This window comes from Crocuta crocuta, unplaced genomic scaffold (genome assembly GCF_008692635.1).
Source record: "Crocuta crocuta isolate KB4526 unplaced genomic scaffold, BGI_CrCroc_1.0 scaffold90, whole genome shotgun sequence".
Lineage (NCBI taxonomy): Eukaryota > Metazoa > Chordata > Mammalia > Carnivora > Hyaenidae > Crocuta > Crocuta crocuta.
In genome coordinates this window covers 5,354,230-5,381,377 of record NW_027527449.1, presented here as the reverse complement: position 1 = coordinate 5,381,377, position 27,148 = coordinate 5,354,230, and the positions used below count along the sequence as shown (strand labels likewise).

At 37.6% G+C, this 27,148-nt stretch overlaps 1 protein-coding gene across 1 annotated transcript in view; it reads right to left on the bottom strand.

Moving 5' to 3' along the window:
• The window catches only part of SNX25 (sorting nexin 25), a 96,622-nt gene that overhangs the window by 20,702 nt on the left and 48,772 nt on the right, over positions 1-27,148 (bottom strand). The window contains exons 6-11 of the mRNA XM_077762270.1: positions 23,270-23,451; positions 11,151-11,282; positions 9,212-9,484; positions 6,306-6,470; positions 3,581-3,712; positions 759-899 (exon numbers count right to left, since the gene is read on the bottom strand). Of these exons, the coding sequence (XP_077618396.1) occupies positions 759-899; positions 3,581-3,712; positions 6,306-6,470; positions 9,212-9,484; positions 11,151-11,282; positions 23,270-23,451 (1,025 nt within the window). The remainder of the gene's footprint in view (positions 1-758; positions 900-3,580; positions 3,713-6,305; positions 6,471-9,211; positions 9,485-11,150; positions 11,283-23,269; positions 23,452-27,148) is intronic.

The following is a 27,148-nucleotide window of genomic DNA, read 5'->3' as shown; positions in this document are numbered from 1 at the left end:
AATAGGATCAGTTTCTTGATTTCTCTTTCTGCAACCCGCACATACATATGTATATCTGCATATATAATTCACATAAAACTGAGAAGTTCTAAGAAACAGTACTCATTACTACTACTACCACAGTCAACATGATGTTTATTATGTGAAACACTCTCTTCTAAATGCTTTTTATAAATGTATTCCCTTAATTCTCACAAATCTGTGAGACAGGAGAGGTAGACGCTATCAATATTTGTATTTTACTGATGAGGAAGAGGAGGGACAAAGAGACAGAGTGACAAGTGCCAGGTCATATAGCTACTAAATCGTACAGCTACACTCCAAACTCAAGCAGTCTCGTTCCTGAGTCTGTATTTTCAACCACAATACTTTGTGATTCCCTTACTTTCTGTGCTGAAATATAATATATTCCATACTCTGTCTATTGCTGCAATCAATAACTGATTTTACTTCCCACTAATGGGTCACAGCTGGCAGCCTCAAAACCAGTGGCCCTAGATGACCCCTAGCTCTCTTTCAGCTCTGGGGTTCTATGGGGCTTAGTGGAGATCCGACAGTTCTTTATCCTGAAGGATTTACTCTAAACCGTTTGCTCTATGAGTTAATTTCCAAATGTCAGGCCAAAAAGGCCACTTTGCTAGTATCCACAGCAAGAGAGAAAGGTTAATAATCAGTTTCCTTATATGTAAAAATTGAAATAAGCTCCTAAATATCTTCTTGCTTGTAATTCTAAACCTTGTATTCATGAGTTTTCATACCTCACTAAGTTTCCGGTGTAAATTCTGAAATTCACTGAGCCTTCTAGGGACAGTCCAGTTCTTAGTTTCAACTCCTCCAACTTCTTGTAAGCTTACCATGACAAAGTAACAGGGCATTTGCTCACCGTTCTCTTCTGTAACCTTGGAAAAATCAAACATAACAACAAAAAGCATGGTTAGCAGATGCGGTAGGCAAGGTTTCTGAATACCTACCCCAAGATTTCCCACCCCCTGGAGTCTATGCCCGGCATCATCCCTGGTACTGTGAATATGACGGCGTCCATTCTTGCGATTAGGTTATGTTATATTTGACAGCTGACCTTAAAGAAGGGAGATTAGCTTCCTTCCAGAGACACTCTGGGGCACCTGGGTGGCTCAGTCAGGTAAGCATTCAACTTCGGCTCAGGTCATGATCTCACGCTTCGTGGGTTTGAGCCCTGCCTCAGGCTCTGTGCTGACAGCTAGCTCAGAGCCTGGAGCCTGTCTTCAAATTTTGTGACTCTGTCTCTCTTTGACCCTCCCTGCTCACACTATCGCTATCTCTCTCTCAAAAACAAAACATTTAAAAAAAAAAAAAAAAGAGCAGAGACACTCCTTGGACTGGCAGGAGGACAGCAAGTCAGAAAGACAGGAAGTCCAAAAAGGACTCAGCATGTGGTGCTCGCATGAAGATGCAGATGGGCAGGTGGAAAGGTTGCGGCACAGGCTTCCACTGACAGCGAGAGAGGAGACCTCAGGTCCACAACCACATGGAACTGAATCCTGCCAACAATCTGAATGAGCTTGGAAGTGGATTTTTCCCCAGAGCCTCCAGACAAGAACTCAGTCTGGCCAATATGTTGACTTCAGCCTTGTGATGTAATGAATGGAGGACACCGTCGTACAGGGCTGGACTTTCAACCTGCAGAACTGTGAGCTAATCAATGGGCACCGTTTTAAGCCATGATACGTATGGCAATTTGTTACACATCAAAAGAAAACTAATATAGCAGACTTAACATCCTGAGTGTGTTCCTTTGAAAAAACAAATTAACACCAGGCAAACAGGTGTAAGATATGCTAAAACCTGTCTCAGAAAAGGAGAAAGTCTTCTCCAGTTTAATTTCTGGATTCAACAAACCATGATTTCAATGTTCATTAAACTTTACATTGAAAGACATAATTTCCTCTACCTTCCAATTTAGATAATTCATTAACACACATACATATACATATGATATCATAATTCAGCAATAGGCCATTATTATACTTAACATAAATAGATAAGAGAAGAAACAAGAAGAAAGTACACTGGATTTAAGCTTGAGTTAGTATCATAAACTGAATTAGAGACAAAGAGTTAGTAAGAAAGGGAAAGGAAAAAGACACAAGACACACGGAGTACCCACTGAGCCCTGTGAGGCAGGACCGTTACCCCACTGTGAGGATGCAGGAGGCAAGGACACACAGGTCCCTGCACTGTCCTAGGATCACACAGCTAGACAGGAGTCAGCCAGGATCAAAACTCAGGAGAATCTGGCGTGATGTAGACACATCTTCCACACGTTCCCACGTGGGGCCGCCTTGCGAACTCTGGCGCTCAGGTGACCTCTCAGTGTCCATCGCCATTACCTTTTAGGTGACCACGGTGCCGCGGCAGGCACCTGCAGCTGTGCCATAATGGGAGTGCTAACAAGTACCAAAGACTCGGTGTAGCACCTGGCGAAGCACTCCTGTTGTGGGCGTGCTTTCAGAGCTGCTCTCAGAGAACACACATTGTCTGCTAACTAATCTAGAGGTGAACTTAAGACGGTGAATGTTAAGCCCTCCCCACACCACAGTAAGTGTGTGAAGCCATGGGGCTGACGGGAAAGACGGAGAAGAACAAAGATAAACTGTACAAACAGGCCCTCTTCAATCTAAGGAGATAGGTATTTTCACAAGCCTTTGAGATAATGGTGGAGCAAAACATTAACACTATGTTCCTCACGATCTTGTTATTTGTGTGGACCTGACCTTCATCTCCAGATTTCAACATGACTGATATTAGGGCAGGTGGGAATGAAGAAGTTGTCTACAGTTGAAATGCCTATGTGTATCACTCCTTGAAGATTAATTCTTTTTACAGACAAAAGGGATATAGCATATTTTGGAAATTGTTACCCATATCCCTCAAAGTATAGCAAAATATTTTCTAATTCAAAGGAAAAAAGTTCATTATTAAAGATCTTAAAGCAACTGAGATTTAATTGAACTCACCAGAATGGAATAATCAGAAACACTTAAATTTTTAATCTTTCACCACCAAATTTCAAAGAGTGGCTTCCATTTTATTTCGACCCTCAACGGCAAAATAAAATGGCAATTCAGGGGCATTACCTGTCCCTATCTGAAAGGTACTTGCATTCCAAGGACAACCTAAAGTAGAGAGAGATCAGATCTATGCCAGGCAGCCATCGTACAGCTCACAGTCAAGGGTAAGACAGAGTGAAAACAGTGGGGAAGGAAGGGGGACAAATGCGGTCTATAGGAGCAAACATAACTTGTCTATCCTCAACCTTAATTCTCCAGGACAAAATCTTGTCTTATAAAATCATACTTTTATTTTTAAAATTTTTTTAATGGTCTTCTTTATTTTTGAGAGTGAGAGCGCAATTGGGGGAGGGGCAGAAGGTCTGAAGCAGGCTCTGCTCTCTGAGCAGCAAGCCTCATGCAGGGCTCTAATTCACAAACTGCAAGATCATGACCTGAGTCAAAGTCAAGACGCTCAACTGACCGAACCACCCAGGTGCCCTGAAATCATACTGTTAAAATACACTGGGAGGAAAAGCTGTCAGACCTACCTCTCCACTGGTGATGGAGGCTTTCCACATTCCAAGGTTCTCACACCACCAATCTGTTCTTGCCATGTGCAGCTGTAGGTCCGTGCGTTCTTTCTCTATTAGAATTATTTCCTCCTTCAACTTGGAAACAATCTGCAAAAGGGAAAACATCCTGAGAGTTACAAAAGTACTTAAAATGCTATACAATTCAGCGAAGTAGCAGGATACAAAATCAACAAACAAAAACCAGCCGCATTTCTATATACTAACAATGGACAATCCAAAAAGGAAATTAAGAAAACAATTCCATTTACCATGGCATAAAAATAAGATACTTAGGAATTAACTTAAACAGGAAGTGAAAGGAAGATATCTACAATGAAAACTACACAACACCGATGAAAGAAATAAAAGACATAAATAAATGAAATGACATTCAATGTTCATGGATTAAAAGACTAAACATTGCTAAAATGTCAATATTACCCAAAGCAATCTATAGATTCAACGCAATCCTTATCACAATTCCAATGATTTTTTTTTGCAAAAACAGAAAAATCCATCATAAAATTCATATGGACTTTCAAGGCAGACTGAATAGCCAAAACAATCTTGAAAAAGAGCAAAGTTGGAGGTCTCACACTTCCTGATTTCAATACTTACTACAAAGCTACACTAATCAAAACAGTATGGTACTGGCATAAAGACAGACATATAATGGACCAATGGAATGGAATAGATAAACAAGAAATAAACCTTTGCATATATAGTCAAATGACTTTTGACAAGGGTGCCAACATCATTTACTGAAAAAAGGACAGTATCTTCAACAAACAATGCAGAGAAAACCAGATACCCATAAGCGAAACAATGAAGTTGGACCCTTACCTAACACCATAAACAACAGTTAACTCAAAACGCATCGAAGACCTAAACTTCAGAGCTAAAGCTATAAATTCTTAAAAGAAAATAGAGGGAAAGCTTCACTCACTGGACTGGCAATAACTTCTTGGCTATGACACCAAAGACACAGGCAGCAAAAGAAAACAGGACTTCATAAAAATTTAAAACTTTTGTGCAAAGAATACTATTGATGCAGCAAAAAGGCAACCAACAAGACTGGAGAAAATATTTACAAATCACATGTCTGATAGGGTACTAACAACCAGAATATATAGAGAACTCTTAAAACTTAAAAACAGAAACCAGTCTGATTCAAAACTGGGCAAAGAACTTGAATAGACATTTCTCCAAAAAAAGTAAATAAATGGCCAAACATGCAAATGGGCCTAACTAATCATTTGTGAAATACAAATCAAAACCACAATGAGATACCACCTTGCATGAGATACCACCTTGCACCCATTAGGATAGTTACTATAAAAAGAAATGAAAAACAACAATTATTAGTAGAGATGTAGAGAAACTGGAAACCCTATGCACTGTTGGTGAGAAGGTAGAAAATGGGGCTGCCATTATGGAAAACAGTATGGAGATTCCTCTAAGAATTCAAAACAGAATTACCATATGACCCAGCAACTTCACTCCTGAGTACATACTTAAAAGAATGGGAAACAAGATCTCGAAAAGGTATTTGTACAGCTGTGTTCATGGCAACATCATTCACAAAAAAAAGGTAGAAGCAAAGCCAATGTCCATTGATGGGTGAATGGATAGACAAAATGCTGTATGTACATGCAATGGAAAACTGTTCAGCCTTAAAAAGGAAGGAAATTCTCAGAGTATATACTATGAATGAACCTTTAGACCCTATGCTAAGTGAAAGAAGCCAGTCACAAAAGTATGAATACCGTATGACTCTACTCATGAAATATTTAAGAGTAGTTAAATTCATACGAGGTAGAAAGTAAAAAGGTAGTTTCCAGGGGGTTTGGGATGGAAGAATGGAAAGTATTATTTAAGGGGCACAAAGTTTCAATCTTGCCAGACGAAACAATTTCAGATGGATGGTAGTGATGGGTACATAAGAATGTGAACATACTGATGCTGAAATCTACACTTAAAATTATTAAAATGGTAAATTTATGTTGTATATTTTGTTACACTTTAAAGAAAAATAAGTAATCTTATACCAAAAAAAAATGCTATGCTCACCATCCCCGTGGGCCTCTTTCATGAGAAAACCTGTAGTTTGAGGACAGAAGCTTTGCCTTAAAACTCTCTTGAACATGCAAGCTTACAAGGACTCTTTTCCTTTTTGAAAAAGCAAAAAGCCACACCACTGCTTGTGTTTGAGAAATGCCAGTTAGGGGGATGCTGTTTACATTTTTAAACTTTCCAATTCTGTTGGCTTTTAGCAAAACAATTTATTTAATGTGCCATTCTGTGAGGCTCTCTCAACAGTGACTCACAGCATTTGAAAGAAAAATAAAATTAAAATGATTGTCCCTGAAAAGTTAATATACTTCCAGAAATGGGTCTGGCACAAGGGAACGCTCTGCCCTCTTCGGCAAAGGCCCTGTAGGCAAGCCAGGCAGGAGAGCACACAGCTGCTCATGGCGGACGCCTGAAGAGAACCCCAAACCACTGGAAGATTAAAAAACAAGTGCTTTTCTAATTCTACACTTGATGCAAAACAAACAAACAAAAAAAAAACAATAGAATGTACAGATATAATTTTTTTTTAAAGAAACAGTGATGCTTTGCAACAGAAACTGAAAACTACTACTTATCAAATCAGAAAAATGGAAACTTTCAAAGACAACCTTGAAAGTGAAAGAGTTACCTTCTTGTCAGGTTTTGGTGCATTTTGAATAGAATTTAGAGCTTGCCTTTTATATTCAAGTTTCTCATTTAGTTCTCGTAGTTTGTTTACAGCAAAACTGGTTTGTTCATTAATCCGACTGGTGCCTTCATCTACAGCTTCCTCACCAGCCTCACCTCCCAGGTCCTGGTGGGAAAAGTCACATGAACCACACTGTCTTATAATGATGGACTGTTCAACAATTAGTACGTAGCATATAGCTTCTAAATCATTACAATACACTGTGCCAAAGTATTAGATTCCACTAACACTTTGTGGTAGAAAGTTCAGAAGCAGTCTGCTTTTCCTCAGCAAAGTGACAAATGAAAGTTATTCGGAACCAAAGTAACTGGTGCTTAGGGTTGCAATGAACGAAGAAACATTTAATAACCTGAAAAACAGGGTGGAGTGGGGGATGGGTTCCACACCATTATTTCCCAAATGGTATAACCAAGGGAATCTGCATGGGAACAAGGGAAGGCAACTGAATTATCTGCCAATTCAACCAGAATGTTCTGTGCCTCATCTTGGACAAAGACATGGAGATGCATATGGCTTCTTTTGGGGCTCCTAAGAATGTTCTAGAAAACTCAGACCAAGTCCCTTTAAAATAAAATTTCCAACAAACTGGGTGGCTCGGTTTATTGAGCATCTGACTTCGGCTCAGGTCATAATCTCATGGTTCATGGGTTCGAGCCCTACATCAGGCTTGCTGCTGTCAGCCTGTCAGCTCGGAGCCCACTTGAGATGCCCTGTCTTTCTCTCTGCTCCTCCCCTCCTTATGTTCTCCCGAAAAGAAATATTTTTTAAAAAGTAAAAGATAAATAAAATTTCCAAATTTCCACTAGTAAAAGTATTTTCAGTATACAATTTGTTCAGTCCCTCTCTTGAAAATGTATTTCACAAATCAACGGGTAAATCATGGTATGATTAAATGGTTAGGATTTCAAAGTGACTTCAGATTCATCAAGAAGTGCATAACTCTGAAAAATCTGGATAGATTAGCAGCACACAGCATATAAAACAGATCTGTGAGCAGCAACAGCATGTGGGGCAATGGAAAGAATTCCTGAGAACAATCTTTTGCTTTGTTTATACTCCTTAACATTCTTCCAGAATTTTTTCTTCTAATTTTTATTAATTGAAATTAACAGTAAGATAAAACATTTTTTTCAAACAAAAATCAAAGTATTAATAATCCTAGAGAACCGAGCTCTTTTTAGTTTTGTATGGTCTTTCGAATCCTTGTCTGGGAGCGCAAATATCCTGACATAATTCTACACTTTATATGCATACAGACAGGTATTCTGTCTTTTCCATATAATTTATGATGCTATTTGAGGGTATTAATTACTCTTCAAAATTAGAATTTTTAAGGCTATATATTACCCTGTAATTGATAGTACACCGAGGCATATTCCTCCTGCTGCTCCTGCTCTGGCTTGACTCTCCTGGTTTGCTATCCCAGTCGTACTAAAACAAACTCCACCGTACATTACATCTTCTACCCTTAAGTTATCTCCTTAGGGTAAATTTCTAGAAGTGGGATTATTGCTACAAAGAGCAGAAGCATTCAACAGGTCAGTGATGCGTACTGTCCTTCTTTGAGTCCTAAGTGAATGAAGTTGGGCAATTTTTCATGTTTGTTTACTATTACCTTTCATATCAACTGTCAGTTCAAGACTTTATTCAATTTACCTGTTGGGTATGGAGGTTTTTAATTAATTTGAATAACCACTTTTACAGCATTTACTTACTAACCATTTTAAGTTTGAGGTAGAAAGATAACACAGTTCAAACAAACTTACCGAAAAATATATAAAAAATAAAACAAACTGACTTCTCTTAAAAATAAAATGCAATGAGTAATGACTTTTGGACCAGTTTGGTGGTGGTATACACAGAAAGTGTAAAGAACTAAATAACAAATCTTTAAAAAGTCTGTATGAGTGAATTTAACAACAGTTCAGAGACACCAACTTCTTTCTTTTAATTTTTTATTTTTTTTTAATTTTTGAGAGAGAGAGAGATAGAGACACAATGAGCAGGGGAGGGTCAGAGAAAGAGAGAGACACAGAATCCAAAGACAGGCTCTAGGCTTTGAGCTAGCTGTCAGCACAGAGCCCAACGCGGGGCTCAAATGCATGAAGTGTGATATTGTGACCTGAGCTGAAGTCAGATGCTTAGCCAACTGAGCCACCCAGGTGCCCCTAGAGACACCAACTTCTAAAAGCATCAAGAGTAAGCACCTGATTCTTCAGAACTTGAGATATAACTGGGTAGAAAAAATTCAAAATTAAAAACTGTAAGCTTTCTACGTAGGGCAACTGTAAATAAACATTTTGTTTTTCTTTGTACCTTCACAAATCTTAAAACCCTATAAATCCTTAGTGGCAAAGGAAAGATGGCAACTGAGGCCCTCCAAAATGAGAGCACACTTACAAAAATTAGACCTAAGCTGTGGCCAATCAAGGTTTCTTTCAGGGTTTCTTACTTACATCTGATTTAAACTCCAAAATACTTCTTGTAATTGCTCTCACATTCTCTTCCACTCCTCACTTCCCCATCCTTTGTCTATTCTAGGACTGGACTAAGTTCTACTGATTCTCTCACCTGGCCGACACTACCCTATGGACTCTCTGCCCTGGCTTTTCAGGAGTCACACTCGGGGTGTGTGTCAGGTAGAGAGAGGGCTGGGAGGCTGCAACACGAGGAAGTGGTCGTCAGTAGTTCAGAAGAACAAGGGAAGAGGTACATAAGTTCTACTTAAAGTCCTGCATATTAAAAGATGAAAAAGTGCACCAAATTTGCTTCAACAGCATGCACCTGCCTGATCGTATTTGAAGCTTAACCACTGAGAAGGAAGGAAAAAATTAAATATGACTCACCATTTCATCCTTGCTGGAAATCAAGTGAGAGCCATGTTTTTCTTCCTCTTTTATCATCAATTTCTCGTACAGGTCACTGACAATAAATGAAGGGTAATACCTATCCTTTAGGGTCTCATAAACATCGCCCTGGATTTTACAGAACACTTCAATACCTTTATTTCCTACAAGACACTGCTGGATTTCTTTGTAGAGTGATTTTTCCACAGATATTTCTTTGCTTTCCACAAAGAAATTCTGGTAAATTTCACCAACTAATTGTGGGATTTCATTCTGAAAAGACAGGAAGATGAAGAACAAGAAAGGTAAGAAATACCATCTCTGACAAAAATAATTTTAGTCTGAATTCCTCCTTCTTAAAGCTGGAGGAAGATATTGAGAACAGACACTGCTACTGGTATCAGTGTGGGTCTCTGCTTTTGTGTGCACATTCAGAGTAAAGGGATAAGAGGCTGAAAAGACAAGTGGCTCCTGAAAACGAATACTTTATACTGAATAGTTAACAAATGTAATTTCTATTAATTAAATGCAGGAAGGGGAAAAATGCAAATAGTTCTCTTCTTGAAATGGATTCCTTCTTGTAAATCTAAATTCCATAGCTCAATTATCAGCTAAATTCAATTTGCTTTAAATATAAATCTAATATAAGTAATTGGAAATGCCATTTCTCACTCCATAAGTCATTATTATGTAATTTAAGAAAACAAGAAAAATATTCTTCAGAATGATTTATTGCATTATAATCAAGCTTATATTAGACAGCTTAGGCTTAAACATTATACTTAGGTCACAGCCAGTCTGCTGCGGAAATGCAAACATCTGTTCTGGTTAACATAACATTTATATTTCCTCTGAAAACACCTCATTAATTCTAGGAATGTTATACAAAGTCTTCAACAGGATTAAAAAATGAAGACAAACAACTCAATAAATATTGTGAATTTAACAAATGTCTCAGAACTTTTACACCCAAATCAGTGTTGCTAGGTCAAAATAGAGCTATTTAATGAAGCTATATCCTTGTATTTCACCAAAATCTTTTACATTGTTTCCAGTAGTTTAGGAAAATTCCTTAGATTGCTCTTTGCAATATTCCTTTGAGAGCAGCCAAAAGTCATTTGGAATCAAGTCTGATAAATATATGATAAAGTGGGCAAATGCAGTATTGGGTAAAATGAGGTAATTTGTGACTTACAAAATAACAAGGAAAGGCATTTCTAAGATTTAAAAACACTTTGAGACCAAATCTAATTCCGTAACCAATGTAGTATGTGATTTATGATGTATTTTAATAATACTGAGTTATAGCAACACTCATATGAAGTGCAAAGAGTAATGTACCCAGTGCTTTGTGCTTATTTTAATAAACCTCTCAAAATATATGTATTATGTATAGTATACATATTGTCATGTATATTTACAGACACATTTAAACATACATATTTCATATTCTTTAACTCTTAAATGTATTGAGGACTTGCCAAGTGCAAAATACAATGCTTATTGGGGCTTTTCATTGTAAGAGAACAAAAATCTTCCTTTGCGTTTCTTCATTCAGTCATAATTTAAATAAAATAAAAGAGAAATAGTAGTGTAAAATATGCACATGATAATAAAATAACAAGGTTAAGAGATTGAAGTGTACGTGACAAGATCATTTCATTCTACTTGCAATGTGAATATATAAGCCTTTTTATAATGTGTTAAAAAAATTTTTTTAAACCTGCCTGAAAGTAAATTCAATTCAGAAGCATCTTTTTGTAAAAATAAAATCTAACTTTATTTACCATTATGAGTTGGAACATAATTATATTTGGTTTTAAATAATCATTTAATGTATATTTATCTTAGAGATTCGCTTAGAAGCACAGATACACTGCCTAACATGCAAGTTTTCACCAGCTAGTGATTAAAATTCCTTTGAACCTGTAGATACTACCTTGTTAGCACTCTTTAAATATTCCACAGACTCCCAAAAGCTAATCAGAGCTCTCCTGTCCATCCGTTCCATGTACATTCGAAAGTGCTCTCGGTAGAAAGTATTGGCCAAAATATCTTCAAATTGAAGAATCTATTAAGGAAATTTAAGAAAAAAATTGTTTTTAAAGTTAAAAACTTAAAAATCAAATTTTAAGTATCAGTTTCCTTTAATCCTTAATGGATTAGTGTGTACATTCAGAGAAAGAAGTCTCATTTTTAAAGTTGTAGTCAAATCAATACAGTAATTCTCTCAGCTTCCTAAATTTTAAAGGGAAAAAGTTATTAAATATTCAAAATGCACATATTCAGTAAGTGCCAATTTTCAATTAATCATCCACTCATTCAGCAAGAGATTTATTTGGCATCTACTCTCTATCAGGCACGTTCCTAAGAAATCAAACAGACAAAAATCCTTGCACTATGGGATATATTGCTAAAAGTAATAGATGCCCATAATAGAAAACTTGAAGAGAAATATAAAAAAGACCAGGAAGCTGGAGTCTAATCACCTGATATTTTTCCCTTCCATCCTATAATTGTGATGAAAATTATTTTATATCTTGTTCTTTCATTTATAGTATCACAGTCATTTAAAATATCTTTGGAAGCATCATTTTAATTGGTTCATAATATTGCACTGTATGAGTATATCAAAATGACTCTTTTGTTTACTATTTTGCATGCTTCCAGAAAAAGAAAAAAACTAATCTGAAGATACAGTGGGCAAACTCTTGAGCACAGGCTGCCACAGTAGGAGAAAGCAGATCCATCACCTTCATAACGCATAATTCAATTTTAGGAGAAATGCCTCAAATTAATTTAGAAGGAATTGAAGTCCCATATCCTTAGTTCTTAGTTAATTAAAAAAAAAGACATGTAAGTGTAACTCAAATGCTGTTAAAAGAAAAACTTATCTTTTAAGATTCTTAACATTTATATTGTGGCGGTTGGAAACTTTCTGGAAATGTGACCAGTAAGATCTTTCTAAACTCAAGTGCATATGATCAACACAGATTCAACTCTTCTGCCAGCAGAAAGCCCTCAGTAGGTTTTGTGAAGGGAAAGGTGCAGGCATTTTTCTAACAACTTCTGGTAACTAATTAAAGGAGACAGCCATCCCATGCTACAGACCACTAACAATTAGGGTCCATAAATATCTCAGACAATTAATATTTCATTTGCTAACTTTGGAAGATCACAGCATGTATCTTTATGGAAACTCTACCAGTAAAGCACTGTGACATACACATTCTAACTGTACACGGTCCACAGAGGTTTGGAGGAGCCCATATCAACTCTGACTAGGAATAAACAGATCACTCCGAGAGCTATCAATTTATAGCATAGGGAGAAAGGGTATTCAATGAATTCTAAGAAAGTCTCCCTAGTATAATTGTCCTTGGATTGAAATGAATTCCAAATTAAATACAAATTCACGTATTTGCAAAACCACGTCCAAAACATCTTCTAAAATATTAGCCATCTTTAGACTTTATTATGTTTTATGAATATTCTATGTTCAGTTCCAAAAGTGCAAATATATACAAATAACTGACAGCAAATATATCCAAAAGATAGTTAAATATGTTACATACCTCTTACCTTGACTAATGGATTAACCAAGTTCTCTATCCATTTTTTTTTTTCCTTCTCTTGAAGAAGAGAATTTCACTGTGTAATAACTACACTAATGGAATGGTTCTGGGTGGACAGGATGTGTAGATAGTACACTTCAAAGTCAAATATATTCATTTGAGATTAACTCAATCTCAATTAATTTGAGATTAATTTCAGTAATTCTAAGATTTTTGTGTGGAAGTGTAAAGAGAAGGGTGGGTAGGTCAAAGTTGACACCACTACTAAAATAATCTTTTTAAAAAAATTATAGATGATATGGGGCGCCTGGGTGGCTCAGTCAGTTAAGTGTCCAACTTCAGCTCAGGTCATGATCTCACCATTTATGGGTTTGAGCCCCACATCCAGCTCTGGGCTGGTAGCTCAAAGCCTGGACCCTCTTTGGATTCTGTGTCTCCCTCTTCTCTCTGCCCCTCCCCAGCTCACACTCTGTCTCTCTCTCAAAAATAAACATTTAAAAAAATTATAAAAAAATCAAAAACTATAGATAATGTAACAATACTTAACATTTACTAAGGGCTTCCATACAACAGACACTGTGCTCTTATTTGTGGAGTCAGCTTTTTTTCTGTGCTAAGACCTCTGGTAATTCTGGGAGGAGGGTTACCCGTCAATGGTCTCTAAACTAGATCTGGTTTCATGATGCAATTTTAAAAACTTAGTTTTGTGTTTTGTGTGATTCCCTCTTACCCAGCTAGTTAATTTTTCTCCAGGAAACATTTCCACCAAGCACTAGAAAGTACCTTAGGGCCTTAGAGAAATAAATGTGTTCCAAAGCACCCAACATGTTACCAAGAGTGACATAGGATTCTCTACTTACAAAATACCCACAAAATACTCATGAGAATATCTCCAGCAAACTAATGAGAATATGTAGAATTAGGATCTTGGGAATGATGTTTTATCCTAAAAGGAGAGATTACAATTGGATTTTTCTTACATCTATATCATCACTAAACATACCTCCCTAATAAGCAATGTAAGAACATTCATTGAGGGCTCATATAGCAAGTGGTGTACTTACCCTACTATGCATTATTTACTGGTTGCCATCCTATAGGATACATACAACTATTCCAATTTTACAACTGGAGTACAATAAAGCTAACTAACTTGCCCAGAGTCAATCCCCAGTAGATACGGAATTCAGAGCCAGGGTTTCTGACTATACAGCACAGCTTCTTAACCATAATAAATTAGTTCTTCTCCTTAAGAAATTACCTGATTTGTGTTTATAGCAAACCACAAATAGTATGGAAGTCAAGAAGGAAAGATGCAGTTAGGGAAAATGCTCTACAAGAACTCCATCAGAAAGAGAAAGTCAGGCAGCCTTTTCATATTCAAGTTCAGAGTCCTGGGCTAGGCTACACTCTATAATGTTAATTTTGGACTGGTCTCAGATCAAATATATTAATATAAAAACTGATCTTAAACAGTGGGTTGGAAGATAGTGGTGGAATAGGAGGATCACAGGTCTGCCTCATCCCATGAACACAACTAGACAATCAATAAATCTTCCTAAATACCCCAGCAACTGCCCTGCAGACTGGCAGAACAAACTCCACAACTTTATAAAGGTAGAGAAGAGGGCAGATAGAAGAAGGCAGGAAGTGCAGAGATACGCTTGGGAGAGAAATGGATCCTGGTGCTGTAGTGGGGAGGGAGCTAGGGTCGCAAACAAGGGTGGGACACGGGGGAATACAGGGGAAAACAGATCCCCCAAGTAAATGGCTTGAAAAGGACAAAGGGCCAAAGTTTGGGACTTGTGGCAATGAACAGGGCTTAAAGCCTGGAGTGCTAAAGGTCAGTGGACTTGGCCGGGATAGAGGCCGGAGGGCCCTGCACTGTTCTTGGAGAGAAGGCAGGCAGACAATTCACAGACATACAGCATGCAAACAGCAAGCTGAAGAGCACCTGGGCGACCAAGTGGGGAGGTTATTCACTTATTTCGGAATGTATCCCAGAGAGGCAGTGTTCATGGAGAGACCATCTGGGAACAAAGGAATTGGCTATAGCCATATCCCCCACAACCCACCACCCCTAAATGCTACTAAACAATGAATAAGTCAAGCAGGAACTCAAAGAAGAAATTTTAAATTTCTGGAATTTACATGGAATACATGGAAACAATGGAAAATGAGAACACGATGACTCAAACCCTGAGATGCAACAAAAGCAGTTCTAAGAGGGAAATTTATAGCAATACAGGGCTACCTTGAAAAGCAAGAAAAATATCAAATAAACCATCTAACCTTACACCTAAAGGATCTAAAAAAGAACAACAAAACCTAAAAACCAGCAGAAAGAAGGAAACAGTATAGATTAGAGCAGAAATAAATGATATATAAACTAAAAATAATAATAATAATAAACCCACAACAGAATAGATCAATAATATCAGGAGCTGGTTCTTTGAAAAAACTCAATGAAATTGATAAAGCTCTAGCCAGACTTATCAAGAAAAAAAAGAGAAAGACTCAAATAAAATCACAAATGAGAGAGGAAAAATAACAACCAACTCCACAGAAATACAAGTAATCACAAGGGAATATTATGAAAAAGTATATGCCAAGAAATTGAACAACCTAGAAGAAATGGATAAACTCCTAGAAACATATAATCTACCTAAACTGAAACAGGAAGAAATAGAAAATTTTAACAGACTCCTAATAAGCAAAGAAATTGAATCAGTAATCAAAAAACTCCCAACAAACAGAAGTCCAGGGCCAAAAGGCTTCACAGGTGAATACTACTAAACATTTAAAGTATAGTTAATATCTATTCTTCTTAAACTATTCCAAAGAATAGGAAAGGAAGAAAAACTTCCAAATTCATTCTGTAGGGCCAGCATTACTCTGATATGAAAACCAGATAAAGACACTACTAAAAAGGGAGAACCACAGGTCACCATCCCTAATGAACACAGATGCAAAAATTCTAAGCAAAATACAACCAACTGAGTCCAACAATACATTAAAAAAATCATCTTCCACAATTAAGCTAGCCTTTCCCCTAGGCTGCAAGGGTGGTTCAAAAGTTACAAATCAATGTGATACATCACATCAGTAAGAGAAAGGACAAGAACCATATGATCATCCATTCATGATAAAAACCCTCAGTTTAGAGGGAACAAATCTCAATATAATAAAAGCCATCTATGAAAAACTCACAGCTAACATCATCTTTAATGAGGAAAAGTTCTCAGTTTTCCTAAGGTCACAAATAAGAAAAGAATGTCCACTCTCACTACTTTTATTCAACGTAATAACTCGAAGTCCTAGCCATAGCAATCAGGCAACAAAAAGAAATAAAGTGCATCCCAATTTGTAAGAAAGAAGTACAAGTTTTACTATTTATAGATGATGTGATACTATACATAAAAACTCAAAAGACTCCATCAAAACACCGATAGAATTGATAAATTAACTCAAAAAATTCACAGGATATAAAATCAATGTACAGAAATCTGTTGCATTTCTATACACCAATAATGAAGTAGCAGAAAGAGAGATTAATAAAACAATCCCATTTACAACTGTACCCAAAATAATAAGATACCCAAGAATAAATCTAACCAAAGGGGTGAATGACCTGTACTCTGAAATCTACAACACACTGATGAAAGAAATTAAAGACAACAGAAAGAATGGAAAGACATTCCATACTCATTGATTGGGAGAAAAAATATTGTTAAAACATCTATACTACCCAAAGCAATCTACACATTTCATGTAATCCATATCAAAATACCAACAGTATTTTTCACAGAAGTAAAACAAAGAATCCTAAAGACCCTGAATAACCAAAACAATCTTGAATTAGGAAAGCAAAGCTGGAGGTATCACAATTCCACACTTCAAGTTATATTACAATCAATGGAAAAGAGTAGAAAACCCAGAAATAGACTCACAACTATATTGTCAATTAATCTTTGACAAAGCAGAAAAGAATATCAAATGGGAAAAAAATGTCTCTTCAAAAAATGTTGCTGGGAAAACCAGACACCAACATGGAAAAGAAAGGACTGGACCACTTTCTTACACCACACACAAAAGTAAATTCAAAATGGATGAAAGACCTAAATATGAGGTCTGAAACCATAAAAATCCTTGTAGAGAACACAGACTGTATCCTCTTTGACATGAGTTGTATCAACTTCTTTCTAGATAGGTCTCCTCAAGTAAGGGAAACAAAAACAAACTATTTGGATTAAATCACAATAAAAAGCTTCTGCACAGCAAAGGAAGCAATCAAAAAACTAAAACGCAGCCTACGTAATTTGGAGAAGATATTTGCAAATGATATACAAGATAAAGTTTAGTATCCAAAATATACGAAGAACTTATCAAACTCAACTCCCAAAAAAACCAAATAATCCAATTTAAAAATGGACAGAAGACATGAAAAGACATTTCTCCCAAGAAGATATCCAGATAGCCAACAGACACACAAAAAGATGTTCATCATATCTTACCATCAGGGAAATGCAAATCAAAACTACAATGAGCTAACACCTCACACCTGTAAGAGTGGATAAAAATCAACAACAGAAGAAACACCAGGTATTGGTGAGGATGTGGGAAAGAAAAGGACCCCTCTTGCACTGTTGGTACGAATGCAAACTGGTGCAGCCACTATGGAAAACAGTATGGAGGTTCATCAGAAAGTTAAAGATAGAGCTACCTTATGATCTGACAACAGCATTACTGGGTATTTACCCAAAGAATATAAGAACACTCATTCAAAGGGATACATGCACCCTTATGTTTATAGCGGCATTATTTATAGTAGCCAAGAAATGGAAGCAGTCTGTGTTCATTGATTGATGAATGGATAAATAGTGTATACACACACATACACACACACACACACACACACACACACACACACACACTGGAATATTATTCAGCCATAAAAAGAATGGAATCTTGCCATTTGTAATGACATGGATGGAGCTAGACAGGATTATGCTAAGCAAAATAAGTCAGAGGAAGACAAATACCATACGATTTCACGCCTATGTGGCATTTAATGAAACAAATGAGCAATGGGAAAAAGAGAGACAGAAGACAGAGAGACAGAGACAAAGAGAGAGAAGCCAACAAACTCCTAGCTACAGAGAACAAACTGATGGTCACCAGAAGGGAGATTGGGGATGGGGATGGGAGGCAGTGAAATAGGTGATGGGAATTAAGGTGATACATACTGGATGATATATGGAATTGTTGAATCACTATACTGTATACCTGAAACTAATGTAACACTATGTTAACTAGCCAGATTTGAAATGAAAGGTTAAAACAAAAAAGAAGAAAACTGATTTCAGAGAAGAGATCAATCATTTGCTGCCACTCATTTCAACACCCTTTACATTTTCATTTCCTCTTCTTCCTTTATTTTTCTTAAATTCTTCCCTCCATCTTTCCATTCTGGGTCCATTTGAAAAGTGGGTGTACAATCTTACAAAAAATAGAGCAATACATATTTTTTTGTTTTCATATTCAGATGAAAACAAAGCAAGATAGGAAGGCAATACTGTGCAGGTGAAATTGTTCAGGCTTTACGGCCAAACAAGCCTAGCCAGGATTCCCACTCCTGGGAGCTCTAAGTGACTCCATCACTCTGAGCCCCAGTTTCTTTTTCCATAGATTGGCAACAGTACCACCTTGTCATAGCTGTTGTCAGTGACAACAGACTATGAAAATTCGTTAGGGAGAGCCTGAACCAAGATTTTGGCTAAAAAAGAAAAGATAATGACAGGTGCCAAAAATCAGGATAGTTAAGAAGTAACTTACTAGATAAGTAAACACAGATGAAAGGAATAGGTCAGTGGGTCTCAAGTGGGGTTAAGAGAAAGATTACAAACGGGTTGATAAAACTTTTGTGGATGACAAATATAATTACTATCTTGACTGTTGTGATGGTTTCATGAGTATATACTTATGTCAAACTTACCAAATTATATACTTTAAATATGTACAGTATATTGTAGGTCATTATACTTTAATAAAGCTGTTTAAAAAATAAGCCTTGATAACAGAATTGCAGATAAATGATACATACTATTTTACACTAAAGACCCCCTTCCAGGAGAACATATATTGGAGTAATATTTCTATTCGTAGATTGTTATATTTGATTTGCTAATATTTTCTTAAGGAATATTTTGTTTAGGTTCCTGATGAATAGTGGTGAGTGATTATCTTTATTTTAATGCTTTTCTTTGGTTTGGTATCAGAGTTCTGTTGATTTCCTATGAGGAGTTGAAAAGCACCTTTCTCCTCCATTTTTTGAAATTATATGGCGAAGACTGATATTGTCTTGAATGTTCAGTAGAATACAGTGGCAAAATTACCCAAACCTGAAGCTTTCTTTGTGGGAAGGTTTTAAATTATATATTCATTTTCTTTAATAATGCACCTAAGGCTACTCAGATTTTCTATTTCTTTTTGAGTCAGTTCTGATAATTAGTGTATTTTATTTAAATTGTGAAATTTATTGGCTTAAAATTGTTCAGAATATTCCTTCATTCTTCTTTTAATGCATGTAAGATCTATGTGATGCCCCCTTTCTCATTCATAATGGTCATTTGTGCCTTCTCTCTTCTTTTTGTCCAATTAATGTAAAATCGACCTTTTCAAAGAACTATCCTTTGCTTTCATTTATTTTTCTCTGTTTTTCTGTTGTCTATTTCACTGATTTCTGTTATATTATTTGCTCTCTTCTAGTTATTTTAATTTTCATTTGTTGCTTAAAGGGGAAGAACGCTGGGGCGCCTGGGTGGCTTAGTCGGTTAAGCGTCCAACTTTCGCTTAGGTCATGATCTCGCGGTTCGTGGGTTCGAGCCCCGCGTCGGGCCCTGTGCTGACTGCCAGCTTAGAGCCTGGAGCCTGTTTCAGTCTGTGACTCCCTCTCTCTCTGACCCTTCCCTGCTCACGCTGTCTCTCTCTCTCTCCTAGAAATAAATAAAACATTAAAAAATAAATAAATAAAAAAAATAAAGGGGAAGAACGCTGATTTTAGACGCTTTTCTTTCTCTTCCTCCTTCTCTTTCTTCTCACATGACCTGAGCCGAGATCAAGAGTTGGACACTTAACCAACTGAGCCACTCAGGTGCACTGACCTTTCTTCTTTTTTAATATAAGCATGAGTGTTTCCTTCTAAGTACTGCTTTAACTGTATCCCACAAGCTTTAAGATCTTTTATTTCCATTTTCATTCCATTCAAACTAGTTTCTAATTTCCCTTATGATTTGTTGATTCAAGCCTTATTTAGATATGTTATTTAATTCTTTAAATATGTGAGAATTTTCCAGGTCTTTTCAAATCCATTTGGTCAGAGAATATAGTCTGTATAATTTTAAACCTTTTTAGTCTGTTGGGATTTGTTTTATTGCCCAGCAATATAGTCTTTCTTAGTGAGTGTTCAATATACATTTGAGAAGAATGAGTATTCAGTTGATGTTCGGCAGAATGTTCTAGAAATGTCCATTAGTTCCCATTATTTGTTACTACTGTTCACATTTTCTATATTCTGGTTTTTTGTTTCTTTCTTTTATCAATTACTGAGAAAAAGGTGTGAACACTTCCAATTGTAATTATGGATATTTTTCCTTTCCGTTCTGTCAGTCTGTAGTTCATATATTTTAAAGGTCTCACTGTTTGCATAAATATTTAAGGTTACCATGCCTTCTTGATGAATTGACCCCTCTATCATAATGAAATGTCCTTCATCCCTGGTTATATTCCTTGTCCTGGTGTCTATTTCATCTGATGTTAATATTAGCTACTTTTATTTCTCATACTTGGTATTTACATAGCAAGGCTTATCTCTTCCTTTCACTTTCAACCGATCTGTGCCTTCATATTTAGTTTCTTATAGACAGCATATAATTCTTTCTTTTTATTTATTTACTTGATTGATTTCTTTTAATTGAGGGATTAATCTAATTTTGAAGACTAAGTTCTCAAAGTTAGGTGGCGATTCCTCTGGATTAAATATGATTAGGTTATAACAAAACCGTTCTACCCATGTATGGCCCCAAACTAACCAAAGTCTTATCTTTAGAATAGCAAACCATTATACACATTAGAATTCTGTAATATTATCTGAGGCTTCCAGCCTGAAGTCTAACAGAAATGATTTTACTCTGTAGTTAAACTGTTGCACCAGCAATGGGTTGCTCCCTTCCGAAGTATCTGGAGAAAGAAGTCAAAGTGGAGGTAAAACCAGATTAAGTAAGTCTATTTCTACTAAATACTGCCAGATAATGTACACTGACCTCACCTTCGGTGCTCCTAAAATGAGCTTCTTTTATATTTCTCAAGGTTTTCTTTTACCAAAAGATCTAAAACCCCATCATCTTTTTGTTGTAGGTTGACCTCAAGCACGGTTAAATACTAACATGCTATTTCTGCTTCTGTAAATCTGCTTAGCAAGCTTGTGCTTCCCTGTGCTGGTTAACCACACCCTGTAGGCAAAGGTTACAAAACACCTTGTTACCATTCGGCGTTACCATTCATGTCAGGTGGTCTGTCACGTAGTCACTACCCCACAGTTTCTCAAATGTCTAACTATGATTGGTCATTTCAAAACCTCTTAAGACAAAGAACTTTGAAATGATAGGTTCCTGCCAAAACTAACATCTGTGTGTCACAATATAATTGGCTACCATGAAATGCTGTAAATTGTAATTGGTTAAATAATGACCTATTCTGCCTTGATGAAATCCATATAAGCTCACTGCTACCTTTGTTCGGGGCCATTCTCTGCATTTTTCTCCTTATGATCAGCAGAGGGGGTTTGGCCCAGCCGTTAATAAAACCTTGCCTCGCTTCTATTCGGCATCTGGTGGTCCTTCCAATAATCACCCTGCTTCACTTTTGACTAGGTAGCAAATCATCAGGTGTTTCTTCTAGGTGTATATCTCCCTTTTCTACAGGATTGCTTACCTTTCTATTTTATAATTATACGGGACTCTCATTTGAGAGCACAAACTCCATCTTATTCCTTTTGGATACTAGTACACTGCACTGCAACTGAGAGATTATGGACCCACAATTAATGTCTGTTGAATGACTGAATGAATACATAGGACAAAAGAAGAGAACCTCTTCTATGAGAAATGTGGCTGGAAATCTATTTAAGAGTCCAGAGGCTGAACAAGAAAGAGGAAGAAAGATAATATTCAACCTGCCAAATCCACTGTTTCTTCAACATTCACCAAAAGGTGAAATTTTTACTTTGGACAACAAAGCCAAAATTATAGAAAGGCATATTTGCAAATAACAGCAAAATAAACAGATCTCCAGTAGTGAGGGCAAGCCTCTATAAAACAAGAGCTATTCAGGGCTTCATTTGTGCCACTTACGTAAGATGTTGTGGAAGAACTCTGGCTTGTGTTAGAGTTGGACCAAGGTCAAACATAAACTATCCTGAAGAAGCTCTAATGGATAGTGGGCCATGAACCATAAAAAAGGTCAAAGTTCATCACTGGAATACAGAGGAAGGGAAAGTCCTAGATAAGCATCGAAAGTCAAAACTGGAACTTAATAGGAAAAGATCAAGAGACTAAAAGTCCAAATAGGTGGGGTTAGAAGCTGTAGCCAGAGTTAGCTTATACTGATGGTGGCCTCCTTGTGACTAAGTGCCTTCTTTCAAAAGGAGTTTGGAGTTTGCCCTCAAGTCCTGTTCCCAAGTGGTAAAAGCGAGCTCCTCAGGGGGTCTCGCTAGCGTTTCCTTTAATCCTATTGTTCTCTGGCTGGTGGAAGACAAGCTTGGGTCCTTGACAGTAAGAGCTTGTGCTGAGGTAGGGCCAAGACACTTTGCGAAGCTCCATGATTTCAGGACTCCGTATCGTCCAAAGTTATGCTTATAAAAATAGCCACTTATGAATTATGGCTTACTGAGAAAGCATTCAGACTGTGAAGCAACTAAGTCTGGGTTTTTATCTAATTCTTCCTCCTCCCACCTGGCCTTAGGTAATTTACTTAAATCAACTCTGTTTCTTCACCTTTAAATGGAAATTCAGAAATTCAAATTTTATAGAATTGTGGTGAAAGCTAAGTAAAATAACTTACAAGATACTTTCTGTTCCATAGGTAGTTATTTCTTTCCAACTGGTAGTGGGTAACATGACTGAGCCCTTGCAAATGTAAGCATGTGCCTCTGGAATTGTGGGACAGGAAAATACACATGGGTATGTACACACCCACACACACCCACACACACCCCATGGCTATCTCTCATACCTATCACCCTTCACAGAAGTCAAGGACACCAAGTAATACAGCTCTTCGACACATAAAGGCAAACATGTGAGTCTCTGCTCTGCAACATATGTCTTATGTTAAATGCCAAAAAAGTTAAAATATTGGATAGGAGATTACATGAGTGTTTACGATGAACATGAAATGGTCAAAACAAGAAACTAAAAAGTTCTACCTTCTGGCTTTGAGGCCCTTCTCCCTCATCCAAGGCCCCATCCTCTTGCTGGTCATAGGCAGGGCCTCCCAGGACTCGGATTCTCTTCTCACACTGCTTCTTAGCCACAGTCAGCTGGTTAATGTACCTTTTCATATTCCTGGCCCTCAGGAGATCAGCTTTCATTGCAGCAGTTTCTTTACCTTGAATGGGATGGATGGACAGGACCCGGTCAGAGGACAAGGTACAAAAAGGGGAACGTAACATCCCTGAATAAGACTAGTATTTGATGTGGTACATTTTGAACAGTGGGTACTGTTCATGCTGAACACATATGTATACGTGCTCTCAAACAGAAACACCATTAATTTCTAAACATAATCACCATCATCATCATCATGAGAAAAAAATAGTATTTGAGTGTCCTTAATGGCAGAGTCCCTTCTGCAGGAAGATAAAGGTAAATATAAGTCTGTCCCCAAATTACTCTGTCACAGACTAGGATTAGGATGCTTTGTGTGTGTGCCTAAAGATATACGTGCCTGAATTTTCATTTTTTAAATGAAAAAGTTTTCATTTTTAAAACATGGATCTTTAAAATCTAAGTTTTATACATATTGAAAATGCTCTACAGTTTGGGAACAAAAGAACTGCCTTTTATGAAAAAAATCTAGACCACAATTTTAATTTAGAGTTAAAATAGGCTATTAAGGATATATATATATAGCAAGAAATGGACACATTTATCAACAACCAAATTCTTCTCCTAAGAAAACAGAAAAGCCTTTCTAAAAGCACAAAAACCAGAAGCAAATTCCAAACAGAAGGAAGAAAGAAGGAGAATAAACCATCTAAAACCCAGCTGCAGGGCTGAGAAGAATATTCTCGTGTTCCACTCAACTGTCGCCTGCTCACGTGAATACGTTCTTGTTTGTTAAAGGGCAATACAATGCCATTGTCTGATCACAAAGCTTGTTGCTAACAAATTCAACAGCAGCTTGTTGCTTAGACAATTCTGTTTATTTTTGCCTCAGAAAACCAATGCCATGTTCACAGCTAAATGACTAACATGGACCTCATGCAGCCCATGTGTCTGTTGCACAAAAATCCTTGTGAATCCAGCGATTTGGATGAATATGCTTTGTGACCTGATAACCCATTCAGCCCAGAAATAATCATGCCAAGAAAAGTATAGGCAAGCGGGCACGCGACAATGCACTGTGGCCCCACTCAAGTCACATCCATGTGGCTCCTTCCCTGTTGAGAGCATTCGCTGCACACTGTACATCGTTACAAACCAGTTACCCACACGACTGTCTGATCTAGCTTTTTAAAAAGGCCAAGAAGATAAACAGTGACAGGTGAAACAATAGACGGTAGCGGTTCTTTTAAACTGGTGCCAAGATGAATACACAAGTGATAGAATATAAAGCAATTAATTATAAATATTTACTGTTCCTCCTTCAGGATAGTCCAGATTTTAGTGAGGCCAGAACAAAAGAAAATGGGTTCATGGGGTTCCTCTGCTAAAAAAGAAATTTGGATTAGACAATGGTGAACACTTTTGGCTATAGAGACATCACAGTAGCCTATGGACAACAGCACAGCACCGCCTTTTGCTTTAAACCTCCTGCCCATGATATAGTTCTTCCTTAAGCAAGTGACAGTGTCTGGCAGTAAAATACAAACACTAGGGAAAACTAGTAAGTACTATTCGTAAGGAGGCAAAGGAGACTACAGTCCTTTATAGCGTCAACTAAGGACTCCAGAAATAGCACAAGCATAAATGGATTAAAATGGCACCACTTTATTTTTTCAGGTACTAGCAAATGTCAGGAGCAGAGTATGGTTTCACTTCTCCTGGCACGCTACAAAACCCCAAGGCCTCTCCTAACAGCAGCATACCCAGCAGGTTGACGGGGGGATTTGGTGGAGAACAGAGCAGGGTTTCTCATCCTGGACACTAGGGACATTTGGGGCTGGATAAATTTTTCTTGTGGGGGCTGTCCTGTGTAGAGCAGCGTTCCTGGCCTCTACCACTTGATGCCAGTAGCAACCCTTCCCCCACCTGGGACAACCAGTAAGGTCTCTGGATATTACCAAATGCACTGGGCACCCTGGGGGAACAAAACTGCTCTGCAGCCCCACCCTGCTGAGAAGTACTAATATAGAGATATAAATTCTGTGACAGTTAAGTAGACAAGGCTGCATACTCATCCCTTCCCCAAACTCCCCAACATGTGGTTCTCCTCCCCAGGATGAACAGGCCTTCTCATGGCCCACAGGCCTTCGAGGTAAAGAATTAAGCAAACTCCTCATTGAAAAATGTTGGGCCTCTATTCCTCAACTTGGGTCCACAGACTAACAATCCTTTGGATCTTTGTTGTACAGGTAAATACAAGTTTTTTTTTTTTAAGTTTATTTTTGATAAAACAACCAGGGGAGGGGCAGAGAGAGGGGTAGACACAGAATCTGAAGCAGGTTCCAGATTCTGAGCTGTCAGCACATGGCCCGATGTAGGGCTTGAACTCACAAACCCCGAGATCATGACATGAGCCAAAGTCGATCACTTAACAGACTAAGCCACCCAGGTGCCCTTAAATACAAGGTGTTTTGTTTTTTTTTTAATGTTTATTTATTTGTGAGAGGGAGAAAGAGAAGCAGAGTGGGAGAGGGGCAGAGAAAAAGTTAGACACAGAATACAAAGTAAGCTCTAGGCTCTGGGCTATCAGCAAAGAGCCTGACATGGGGCTCAAACTCACAAACTGAGATCATGATCCGAGCTGAAGCCGGACACTTAACTAACTGAACCACCCCAGTGCCCTGTAAACACAGGTTTTAATAAACCCCCTTGAGAGAGAGGTTCAAGAAACAGCTAAGTATGTACCTAGGGACTGGTCAAGTTTCAAAATGAAAATGGTACTTAATTTCTTAACATGAAACTGACAATAGTTCTCAGCAGTTACTAATCATCACAAACTTTTTCAAAATTATCTGAAAACCACCTCAAAAGATGCCCAAGAACTAAAAATAAATAAATATATATATATTTATCTTACTTTTCAACTTGAGGCTAGTATGTTCTTGTTCAAAAAGAACAAATGCAATTTTCTTATCACACCAAACACCTGGATTTCAGTCTGAAGTGTCACTCCACTTTAGTAGAAAGTGTACTTGAGGATTAAGCAGAAATCATAGCAGGAGTGGACGGCGGAACCATTCACATTATCTTGGGAGAAAACTACAGAGATCTTGGTAGTTTGACCTCGCCAGCCTGGTCAGGCATGCTTACAGCATACCTTCTACTTCTTTCCTTTAAATGTCTCAAGTACTGAAACTTCTAGCACTTCCTTTGGCTTAAGGTCCTCCAACGTGCTTGCAATACATTTTTTTTTAAAGTAATAATGTCAACTCTAAAGTAGAAGTATCAACTATATCCACACAATAAACTACCAGGAGAGTCCTGCTCCCAAATTGGAGCCATGAGTTCAACGGGTATAAGACACACACTTAGAACACACATTTGGCCCAGTAATTTGTAAGCTTTGACCAGGACTCTCATAACATCTACCTTTGTGAATCAGCAGCATGGTAGGAAGAGACCAGGACTAAAAATCAGGGGACCAAATTAAGTTCCAAATCCGTGTGTCACTAACTAGTTCTACTTACACTAGTAGGTACGTTGCTTACCATCACTGAGCCTGAACTTCATTTGTGCAAATGCAGGTGTTAAAATATGCAACGACTAAAGTTTTCTTGGGGCATGGAGGTGGGAGGACTGCCTATAGTGTTGGGAGACTACAAAGAGAGGAGAGGAAGTGCCCTGAGCCCTTCGTCCTTTGAGGCAAAGAACCTTTGAGGTGGGGGCCAGAGGGCCAGGCAGGGTGCTGGTCAAGGGAT